This window comes from Acomys minous, assembly GCF_964271855.1.
Source record: "Acomys minous genome assembly, chromosome: 10".
Taxonomy (NCBI): Eukaryota; Metazoa; Chordata; class Mammalia; order Rodentia; family Muridae; genus Acomys; species Acomys minous.
In genome coordinates, this window is record NC_140491.1 from 23,623,075 (window position 1) to 23,635,086 (window position 12,012).

General features: G+C 45.7%; 1 protein-coding gene across 2 annotated transcripts in view; it reads left to right on the forward strand.

Annotated features, from left to right (window-relative positions):
* Window positions 1-12,012, forward strand: part of FAM184B (family with sequence similarity 184 member B) — a 116,745-nt gene that overhangs the window by 55,242 nt on the left and 49,491 nt on the right. For both annotated transcript variants that reach the window (XM_084799716.1, XM_084799717.1), the window contains 4 exons: window positions 878-1,639; window positions 2,386-2,521; window positions 3,698-3,825; window positions 4,573-4,776. In XM_084799716.1, coding sequence (XP_084655842.1) covers window positions 878-1,639; window positions 2,386-2,521; window positions 3,698-3,825; window positions 4,573-4,776 — 1,230 coding nt within the window. The remainder of the gene's footprint in view (window positions 1-877; window positions 1,640-2,385; window positions 2,522-3,697; window positions 3,826-4,572; window positions 4,777-12,012) is intronic.

The following is a 12,012-nucleotide window of genomic DNA, read 5'->3' on the forward strand; positions in this document are numbered from 1 at the left end:
CCTCGCACTGGATTCCAAGCCCCTTTCATACCATTCTCCACTCTACACACCAAGCATCCTTTGCCTCTCCTTTGTTTTAGGAGTGGACAGATATCCTTACCTTGCTCCTGCTCTTCTGAGGAGAGTCTTCAGTCTTTCTTACTGATCATGAGAGTTAACTGTGGATTTTTATGTGCTCTGTCAAGTTAAGGTCTTTCACTTCAATTTATAGTTTGCTGTGTATTTTCTTTTGTAATCATGGGAAGATGCTGGGTTTTCTATTTGAGCATGATGACACAATGCCTTTAATCCCAGGACTCAAGAGGCAGAGACAGGCCACATTCTACTTTCAAGGCCACCCTGATCTACAGAGTGAGTTCTAGGACAGCCAGGGCTACACAGAGAAACCCTGTTGGGGGTGGGGCAGGATGCTGGTTTTTTTTTTTTTCAAATGTTAAGTATATTGCTGGAATCAATCCTCTCCAATTTTACTGGATTTTTGTACCCCAAAGCATTGTGTGTGTGTGTGTGTGTGTGTGTGTGTGTGTGTTTTAACAAAGAGATCACTTTGCTTTGTTCCTTTAAAATCTTCCCTGGATTCCTACTGTACTCAGGAGATCCTTTGTAGAGTTCCACCAAAAAGTCCCTCCCAAATCTTTGTGCGTCGGCACCCCTTAACCTTGGCTCCACTATGTGCCTGTTTCACTTTCCTGCCGTCTTCCTGGCTTCTCCTGGCAACCGTTTCTAATATGTCAAGTCACTGCCACCTAGAAAATCCTTTCCTCAGGCACTGCATGTGTGAAAGGACCTCCGAATCGAGGTGAAGCATCTCTGGTCACAGCCACTCTCCCATGCAGCACCTGCTTGCCCTAACTGTGCCCTATCTGCGGCCCTGCAGGTGATTTATGCCCTGAACACCCGCCAGGATGAGGCAGAGGCCAGTGCGGAGTCTCTACGGGAAGCCCACCAGGAGGAGCTCCAGGATGCAGTGGCTGAAACCAGGGCCAGGCTCCTGCAGGAACAGGGCTGCACCAGTGAAGATGCAGACGCCCTTCTGAAGCGCATCCAGTCTCTGGAGAGCGCCCTGGAGCTGCAGAAGAGGCTAACACAGGAAGCCCTGGCTGAGTCGGCTTCCTGTAAGTTGGAGACCAAAGAAAGGGAGCTGCGGGTGGAGGCTGAACATGCTGAACGTGTCCTGATACTTTCCAAGGAGATGCTGGAGCTCAAGGCTGATTATGAGAAGAGGCTCCAGCTGCTGACTAGCCACGAGGGACCCCAGTGGGGCCAGCTATCCCAAGAGAGCCCTGACACCACAGCAGAGTCTGGCCCACGACCGGAGGAGATGCACCAGGTCCTGCTCGAGGTGGAGCGACTGCGAGCCGAGAATCAGCAGCTGAGCCAGGATTACGCGCGCAAGGCAGAGGAGCTACAAGCCACCTACGAGAGGGAAAACGAGGCCATCCGGCAGGCCATGCAGCAGTCGGTCAGCGAGGCCCTGTGGCAGTGGCAGGAGAAAGAGTCGGGCCTTCGAAAGAACTTCCAGGTCCAGGAGTCCGCCTTGCAGGCTCAGGTCAGGAAGCTGGAAGGAGACCTCGAGCACAGAGGGCGCAAGATAAGTGACCTCAAGAAGTATGCCCAGAAACTGAAAGAAAGGATCCAGGTAAAGCCTCTTCTTCCTCCGCAAGAGGACACCAGGCAAAGCTGCTGCTTCTGCACACCCATCGCTCCCCAGGCACTGTGCTAAGCACTCCGCTTCCACTAAGCTCAGTACTACTTCTCCCATTCATTCAACAAGTATTTATTGAATACTTACGGTGGGCTAGGGCTAGCTTTCCCATAAAGGGGATGCGCAGTGAACTACACCATTGTCCGTAGCCTCAGAGAGCACGAAGCCCTACAGGTTAGAGATGAAAAGATAATCCTTAGGGGCTTAATGCCTGATCCAGGTAGCCAGACACACAGGAAAAATTTCAACCCCGCCTGGTCTCATTCTAAATTATTTTAATGCTGTGTGCTCATTCTATAATAACCCGACTCTCCTGAAGCCCTTAGGATACTTGCGTTCAAAGAGAGCAGACCCATCGATGAGCTAGTTTTGTAAGCTCCGCAGAAGCTCAGAAAGCCATCTCTCAAAGCTACAGCTGGCATTTGTAATTCCCTCAAGTAATTTTGTTTACATACTTTTATCTTATTCTGTCCTCACTGGAAAAGGGTTCAATAACTTTCCCAGGGCCGCACTGCCATCAGAGAGCAAGTAGGGTTTGCTGACTCCACATCTCCCAGCGGGTAATTCTAGAGCTTATGGCTCCTGCCTGCTGTGTCCTCTTCAACCTCCTTTCAGATCTAATGGCTGTTCAGTGCACTTGGTATCTCCATCCAGAAAAGTAACATCTTCCCTCTGTTTAGGACCTGGATGTGCAGCTGAGGGAGGCTCGGCAGGAGAATTCGGAGTTGAAGAGCACAGCGAGGAAACTTGGTGAGAAGTTGGCCATTGCCAAAGACAGACTGATGCTTCAGGAGTGTCATGTGACACAGAAAACTGGTGAGATGCCCAGATTGGTTCCTTAAAACTGGAGGATTAGCAGCCAGGTTTAGCCTGGCACTAGGGGACACTGTGAAGAGTGTGGGAACAGGAACACCAGGGCCATTGTATCTGACCTGCTAGGTGGATGAATCAAAGCTGTTCTAGGCACAGGTGAGCTGACACCAGCTCCTCACCTGGAGCTGCACAGGCCAGGTAGCTAAAAGGGTTGATGCAAAGCTCCTTACCTTCGCAGGACTCGCCATGATGCCTGCTTTTCTGTTTTTTCTTCTTCGTGACTGATTGGGGGTTTTTGTCATTTTAGCAGCCTTTTGTACCGTTCCATTACTGGGGTTTCCCAATAATTTTGTGTGACAAGTGTTGTCATGTTCCCATATTATAGGTGATAAAGTGAGGTCAAGAGAGAATAAATAACTGATTGAAGGTCAGCTAAATGTCTGGCGATAAGAGCTAGTGCTTCAGTCTGAAGGTATCTGACCCTCAGTGTCTTTCACTGGGATTCCACAGTCAAAAGCTCTTGAGTACTTGACCTATGACAGCCTTGATGGTAAAGGCAGGAAACATGGACTCTGCCTGTGGGGAGTTTGAGAGATTGTTCCGTTGCAAGAAGCAGAGGACCAAGATGTCTTAGAAAAAAGAAAAATCCCTACGCTTGAAGGGTGAAGAAAAGAGGTGTATGTTGGAAACAGAGGGGTGTTGAAGGCTTTAAACACTGATTTTTAGAAATGAGGCACAGGGAACAGAGAAAGGGAAAAAAAGATAGCAGTTATAGTTATATCTATTATTCCTCTTCTTTAGGATTTCCATATATATATATAAACATATACATGTATATGTACATATGTATATATGTATATACATATACATACATATACATAAATACATATATGTATATACATATACATGTATAGAGAACATGCTCAGCTTTTTTAACTCATAGAAAATGAAATAACATTTTTTTTTATTCAAGAAGGGAGAATATGGCAGGTATTTCAGCTCAGGATACTGTTTTGAATGAACACAAGAATCATCACATTGACCACACTTGAGGGCTGCAGTCCCTTAATGCAGGGACTACATTAAGGTGTGGTAAGCAAGTTGATGGAGTAGCCGACCTGCCTGCAGAAGGCCTTTGACATGAGCATCTCAGCTGATGTTGAAATTTACACTCAACAGATGATGTGAAGACAGAGAATGAGGTGCTGGGGAAAACAAATGACCCGGAAGCCTGCAGTCTCCATCCTCAGCAGGAGCAAGGCTTGCCCAAGTTGTGCCACTGCTGTAAAGGCGGCTCAGAAACACAGGTAGAGTCTGATGCACACGGGGGTGAAGTTGGTTGGAGGTTGGCAGGAGCTTCAGGTGGAGGTCATCCCCTAACTGCAGAAGATCCACTTGGAACCTCAAGCCCCATTATTCATAGATAAACGAAGCAAGATTAGAGGCCTCGCCTGTTTGTCTTTATTTTATGTGTATGGATGCTTTGCCTGAACTTGTGGCTATGTACCACTTGCATGCCTGATATCTTCAGAGTCCAGAAAGGGACATTGGGTTCCCTGGAGCTGGAGTTACAGATGGTTGGTTGTGAGACATCACGTGGATACTGGGGATCAAACCTGGGTTCTCTAGAAAAGCAGCTAGTACTCTCAACCACTGAATCACCTCTCCAACTCCCACCATCACCACCAGTTTCTTGCCAGTTCCACATCATTCAAACCTAGGAGAACAAGAGTGAAGCAGAATTTTCCTAAGCTTGTATTTACCAGAGAAAATAGGCATTGCTTAGATCCTATTTCCACTCAAAACAATGTGTTCTTTAGAAACTATAGTGTGTGCTGGAGCGTCTGACCCTGCGACAGATACATATGTATGGTTCTCTCTTCCAATGACGTACACAGTGAAACCTCTCACATATACCAAATATATATAGTCTTGTAAAGTGTTTCGCACCTTCTGACACTTGCTATGAAATCAGTATGTAAATGTATAAATGAGAACTGGACCCTCCTCTCTCCCCAGCACTCTTACGAGGTTTTTCTTTCTTCCTTTTGTAGACCAAGAACGAGGCAAGTGGTGAAATGGAACGCATGAAGCAGCAGTATGAAGAAGACCTCCGTTCAGTCAGGCGTCAGGGCGAGGAGCAGAAGCAGCGGCTCCGCGAGCAGCTGGCGAAGCGCCTGGAAGCCTTGGTGAGGAAGCACACTGTGGAAATGAAGTCGGCGCGCTCATCTGTGGAGCTGGAAAGGAAGAAGCTGAAGGTCAGCCGGCTTTGCGGAGGGCCTTCGGCGGGGCATTTGCTTTCTCCCACCCTGTCTTAGTTTTAGAGTTTCCATTGCTGTAAAGAGACCCCGTGACCACGGCAAGTCTTTCTTTGGTTTTTCCAGTCAGGGTTTCTCTGTGTAGCCTTGGTTGGCTAGGACTCACTTTGTATATCAGGCTGGCCTCGAACTCACAGAGATCCACCTGCCTCGGAACACTGGGATTACAGGCGTGGGGTCACCATGCCCACCTCAACCACAGCAATTCCTATAAAAGGAAATATTAATTGGGCCTGGCTTACAGTTTCAGAGGTTTAGTGCATTATCATCTTGGCAGGAAACATGGCGGCATGCAGGCAGACATGGTGCTGGAGAAGGAGCTGAGAGTTCTACATCTTGATCTGCAGGCAGCAGAAGGGCACTGTGTACCACACTGACCACAGCTCGAGTAAAAGAGACCCCAAAGGCCACCGCTACAGTGACATACTTCCTCCAACAAGGCCACACCTATTCTAACAAGGCCACAGCTCCCAACAGTGCCACTCGCTCGAGACCAACCGTTCAAACACATGAGCCTGTGGGAGCCATTGCTATTCAAACCACCACACACCTTCTTCCTGTTTCCTTTTCCTATCTCATTACCAAAACATGTATTGTGCTCCTACTGTGTGCACGTCTAGGCTGGTTCTCTGATGGCAGGTAAAGAAAATAGTCACAGCCCATAAAGAAGACAAGGTTTCCTGTGGGTGATAATGGGGAATACCCAGTGGCGGAACACACTAGTTTCTGGCATTGCTGATGTCCAGCAGGATTGTGTCATGTGACATTTAACTTAGGGAAATCCAACTCTGCTTGACATAACAAAGACAGAGAATCTCTACTAACTGGAAACGGCCTAGGCCCTAATTCCGACTCTGCTGTCCACCAGAAGTTAGTGACCTGCCCCCTCCCACCTAGTCTCAGAAAGTCTGCATTCCTGAAGTTCCTCAGGAAGATGGAGAGTGATAACGGAACCTCTCTGAGCAGGGTAGCGAGAGGACTAAAGGGGAGAGTCCATGTGAGGAAACGAAGCATCCTCTGGTGCCCTGTCTCAGTGTCCCTGTGCTGATCTCACACAGCTGAGACACCTGTCCACAGAGAACACACTGGAGCCTCCTCTCTCCTGTTAGCTGGGAAAGTGTGTCATGTGCATGAGGACTGTAGGGAGGAGTTCACAGAATTCAGAAGGCACAAGGGTTGTGAGTTCAAGGCTAAGCTGGGCTATTCATGGAGACACTGCCTCAAAAAAGGATGCTGTGTCACTCACAATACTATTATGAACATGGGTAAAGACTTCATTTGATTATGAGATAAATTGCCTTCGTGTTTCGAGGAGTACCAGTGTTGAGTGTTCACTGAAAGATAATCAGATATCACTATGGGACAGCGTTGTGCAGTGGTTAAAAACAGCAAGTATTCAATAAATACATATTGAATAAATAAAGATGATCACATGAGATGCCCAAACTATTCCTAGGCCTGGGCTTTGGCTCTGCCACAAGCTCTGTGGCTTTGGCTCTGCCACAAGCTCTGTGACTGTGGGCCTTAACTTCCCTGAAGGCTGAATTCTGAAAGTGTTTGTTTTGCACATTTAAGTATGGTGTTACATATGAACCTTTTGCTACGTGTGTAGTAGTGTGTAGTGTGTAGTATAGTCTGTTGAACTTAACAGACGGCAGCTGTTGTTAATTACCATGTGGTTTGGACAGCATGTGAAATACAAATATTATAGAGCCCCTATTGTATTTTATATTGAGTGCTCACAAACATTTTGAATCTTTCCAATGTTGGAGGGTAAGAAACTGAGTCGAGAGAGGCAGGATGTCATCAGTCAGACAGATAGTGGGTACCAGAGCTTTGATTCAAACCCAACAGCCAGTCTCCAAAGCCCGTGGCTCCCCACTTTCACAAGGAAAAGACTGTCCTTTTGAAAGCATTTTTCTACTGTGAGCTTCTGTGAGCTGTTGATATCCAGTCTTCAGACAAACAGACTAACACTCCATCCTGGGCCCGCATTAGCAGGAAGCACAGTCACTTTCTCAAGCTGTGGGCTACCATGGTAACCTGATGGGCAACTCTGCCTGTCAGTGCACAAATCTTGCTTCACCCTTAATCAGGTCACCAGTCCATTTGGGAAGTAAGTTACACAGGAATGGACTGTGTTTAGTTCCGGGCATTGTTTGACTTCTTGTTCATATTGAAATCTAATATAGATACTAGGAATGAGGCAACATGGATGAGGGGAAGGCAAAGCCTTGAGGAGGCCTCCAATCCAGGGCTTACAAGCTAAAAGTAGACAGTTGACCCTGCAGCATTAAAATTGCTTTATTTCTTTGAGCCTTTAGTGTGGGTATAAATATATATTCTACCCTGACCTAAAGGGACAAATGGCAGGGTGTGGGCTGGCTTGGCCTGGAACTCCTTATCTTTCCTGGTCACAGGACTAGAGGACATTATCATGCTGTCTTGGCCGTTGAGAATTTGTGCACATCCTGTAATTAACACTTGCACACAGTGGTTGTTTGGGAAGGAATGGAAACAGATTTTACAGAGCTCTCCCAAGATCTGCTCAACATGTCTGCATTTCCCATCTCATTTGTACAGCTTAGGATTCCACCTTGGACTCACACATCCTTTGGGCAGTTTAATAGGAAAAGGAACTTAGTATAGGGTCATAGGTGGTTTTCTGTACATTCTGAGGAATCCACTTGGCAGGGACTAGATTAGTAGTAAATGTCCTAAATCAACTGAACAACGTAAGTGATGTGCTTCTGTTCTACTTGTGCGTGCAGTTTTACAATCTCTGCCTTTTAAGGACATTTGGACCATTTATATTTTATTTCATGCTTGGGCCTACTAAGTTGACATTTTTACCTTCCTGTCATATTTGTTAGCTGTCTCCATTTTTACTTTTTATTTTTGACACATGGGTATTTTTGGTATTTCATTTGATCTTCACTTTTGACTTCTTAAACCTCTTTGTTTTTTTACAGGAGGAGAACTAGTGTTTGCTTTATGAATAATAATATGCAACTTTATTTTTTTATTTATTTTTTTAAAGATTTATTTATTTTATTTATTGCATATGAGTGCTTTATCTGCAGAAGAGGGTATCAGATTACATTATAGATGGTTGTGAGCCACCGTGTGGTTGTTGGGAATTGAACTCAGGTCTCTCCAGCCCATAATATGCAACTTTAAATGTATCATAGTCTTTTTTCAAATAATATGTTTCTTCACATATGAAAACTGTACAATAATATTTTCTATTTCTTCTTTCCTATACTCTGCATGTTTGTTATCATACATTTTGCTTTATACTATAAATCCTATGTTGTATTACTTTTGTATCAAAATATTTTTTGAGACAGAGTCTTACTATGTCACTCTTGCTGGCCTGGAATTTGTGATGTATACCAGGCTAATCCTAAACTCAGAGATCTGCCCTCCTCTGCCTCTCAAGTACTGGAATTAAAAGTATATGCCACCATGCCTGACCTACTGAGGACAGAAGATGTCAGATCCCCTAGAGTCAGAGTTATAGGCAGTTGTGGGGCTCCTATAGAAGGTTCTGGGAACTGAATTTTGGTATTCTGTAAGAGCGATACATGCCCTGAACTACTGAGCTGTCTCTCTAGTCCATTTATAACTATGTTTCTGGCTCTCTCTCTCTCTCTCTCTCTCTCTCTCTCTCTCTCTCTCTCTCTCTCTCTGTGTGTGTGTGTGTGTGTGTGTGTGTGTGTGTGTGTGTGTGTCTAGGGACCAGCACATGCTCACCCATTGAGTTAAATCCCAACTTTTATTTTTACTCTGTATTTAGAAATACCATCTCATTCTGTTGCCAGGCTGGTTTTGAATTCACTCTGCTGCCAAGGCAGGCCTTGAACTTGTGATCAACAGATTTGACTCCTTGACCTTGGATCAAAATAAACCTCTTTCCTTTATAACTTATTCAGTCATTGGTATTGCGTTACTAGCAACAGAAAACAGACTTAGGGCAGAGCGGCTCCTTCCCTGGCTTTTCCTCCCTTCATGCCTGCCTTTCCCACCTTTGTGTATTTGAGGTGGGGGCGGTTTTGCCATGGAACCCAGGCTGGCCCCAATCTCCGGCCTCAGCTTGCTGTGATCTCAGGCAGGCAGCACAACTCCCAGCTGTTTCTTTCCTTAAATTACCAACAGTTGTGGACCTTGTAGGCAAAGAGACAGAAAAAAGACTCAGCCCTGCTTGTGTGTTGCCCCTACGAGCTGTGGAGTTCCTCCGCGTAACAGCCCGCGGCTGGTGGGTGTGTAAAGGCTCTGTGGGAATGCATTCAGGAGAGTGCTCTGAGCGTGACAGACCCTCGGTGCATGGAAGCTCCTTCCCAAGGGTGCTTGATTCATGTATTTGAAAGCACTCATCTCTTTACTCCGGGTTCTTGACCTTGTGGTTGCTGCCCCTCTACCTGAGGAGGAGGAATGTTTCAGCATCTGTTGAAATCCCCAGGGTCACTTTGAGCTGAGCGGATATCCTGCCTTCTGCCCTCTGTTCTCCAGGTGACTCAGAACTGTGTTCTCACAGCCCACATGACCCTTAGCTTATGAAGAAGCTCACCATGGCTAACATTTACTGCTGACGTCAGGTATCTCCACCCGCAGGGGATTGTATTTTTCACTCCAGGTCCATCTGTCGAGGCAGCAGCTGAAACTGTGATTGATTGTGTATACCAGAAAGTTGTACCATATAAATTTTTAAAAAGCCTTTCCTTTATGCCAAAAGTCATTAGAGCACAGTGTTTTTTCCCCCCACTGGCTGTTAGTGGGAGTGTGTCTTGGCAGACTTAGTTTCCATACCAGTAACCATGGTAACCTGGATTTTCTTCAAGAAAAGCTTCTTCTGTGAATGAGAAGCTAATTAGTGAAATTTAAAAAATAATAGTAATTTTTTTTCTTGCAAAGGGATACAAATGGTGCCTTAATTTATTTCAACTTATTTAGTAGCAAAGGGTAATTTTTATATATGGTCTGTAAGAAGGAAACGCTCCCTAACAGGAAGCCCTGAGGAAGATAGCATGGGTTGACTGAAGAGCAATCACATACCAAGTTGCCACATCACCCAGCCCTAATAATCTAATTACAAGGTTTTTTTTAGACTATTTAAAAATGATTGCCCCACCCCCACCCCAAGGGACAGTGTTAAGGGCTACACCTGCCTGGGCCACCAGCTGACCTAGGCTTGGTCCCACAGAGGATGTAAAGATTGCCATGCAGATGATGAGTAGCACATGCTTTTAGATCTTCAAATCAGAAACCCGGGGAATCAGACAGGACTGCCCCCCCCCCATATTCAACACACAAGTGTGTGAATTCCACTCTGTTCTGATGGCCCCAGAATATCTCAGTAGTTACAAGTAGACCTAGTGAACCCTATGGTTTGATGGGCCATGTCATAAGCTTCCTTCCTCCCCATTTCGTTCATCCGGTTGGTTCTAGCAGGATCTTGTACCTGCTCGGCCTTGGCTGCCAGCTATGGACAGCTCCCTGCCATCGCAGCTGTGAGCTTCGAGTTCCTTCCCACAGCTCTTCAGACCCTGCAGAGACAGACTTCTATTCGCTTCTCCTGCCTCTGTCCACTTGGCCCTCTGGGCTTTTCACTCCTCACAGACTCCGTGTTCCTTCTCTCTGGGCCTTTGTGCATCGAGTTCTGAATAGAGAACAATTTCCTCCTCACTCTCAAATTTACAGATCTAACTCTTACTGATCTTAGCGATCCTGGTTTAAATGTTAATCTTCTCTCAACGTCTTACCTGCCTGGCTCTGTGACGTTGGGGACACATATACAGCACCCTATCCATACATTAGCACTTACACTAGAGGGTAGGACTTCTAACTGCTGTTCACTGTGTCCCCCCACAGTGTTCTCTAACACCCACATGTGTCCCAGCCAGTTCACACCAGCTCAGAGACTCCAGCTTCATACTCTACATCACTGTAGCAATTAGAAATTGGCCACAGTAAAAGTACTTATACTGCCCAGGTGGTGGCGGTGCACCTTTTAGCCCAGCACTCAGGAGGCAAAAGCAGGCAGATCTCTGAGTTCAAGACCAACCTTGATCTACAGAGTGAGTTCAAAGACAGCCAAGGCTACACAGAGAAATCCTGCCTCGGAAAACCAAAATAAATAAACAAATAGTACTAATACCATAGACACCAAGAAATGCTACCATCCATCAGCTAATTTATATATTTTAAAAGTCAATTGTTAAACATTTACCAGCATGCACTGACTGTACTGTATCTTTATTCCTTATATTGTAGTTGTTACTCTTGTTGCATTGGGTAAGTGGACAAATGCCAATGTTCTGTCTGATACCCAGAGCTGCCCAAGGACAAACCTCTGTCCACAGGTTCCAGTGCCCTTTGTGCCTATCCTGTAAAAAGACAGCTTCTCTACCCTACTTTGGGCAGCCCCTGGTATTCTCCCAGTTTCTCTTTAGCAGAAATGGGAAAACTGTCCATGTAAGCAAGTGTCTGAATTCAACACCACATCTCCCATGAGAAGTCAGCAGAGACGCATAGCCAATCCATGTTTTGCTGGTTCAAACCTTGGCATCTCCACTTACTTCAGGAATGACCTCACGCAAGTCTTGGTACATCTCTAAACTTTTATTTCCTCTTTTTATATAATAAGCTTTTGTTGTAGAACCCAACCCAGAAGGCTTTCGTAAAGACTGAGGGACTGAGCTTTGAGCAGTGTGCACAAATGGCCATCACGTGGTACATACCAGCCACATTGGTGATGCCCATCCACTCTCATTTAGACCAGAAAGGCCCAGAACCAGCTTAGCATTTCTGTTCTTTTTTTTCCTTTCCGATACTATAGCCTCAGATATACAGAAAAGGCTGGAGTGACCCAGGGCTTGGGTTAGGAACCTCTTATACTTTTTTGTTTTAATTTTATTCACTTTTAAATCTCTCTCTCTCTCTCTCTCTCTCTCTCTCTCTCTCTCTCTCTCTCTCTGTCTCTCTCTCTCTCTCTCTCTCTCTCTCTCTCTCTCTGTGTGGGGGGGGGGGGGAGAGAAAAGAGGCCAGAAGAGGGTGTCGTATCCCCTGGGCCTGGAGTTAGCCATGCTTAGCCTCTTCTTTATTATACCACTGTCTAGCATATTTATCACACTGTACTTATTAGCTTTTTTTGTTTGTTTTTCACTCAAATTTAAG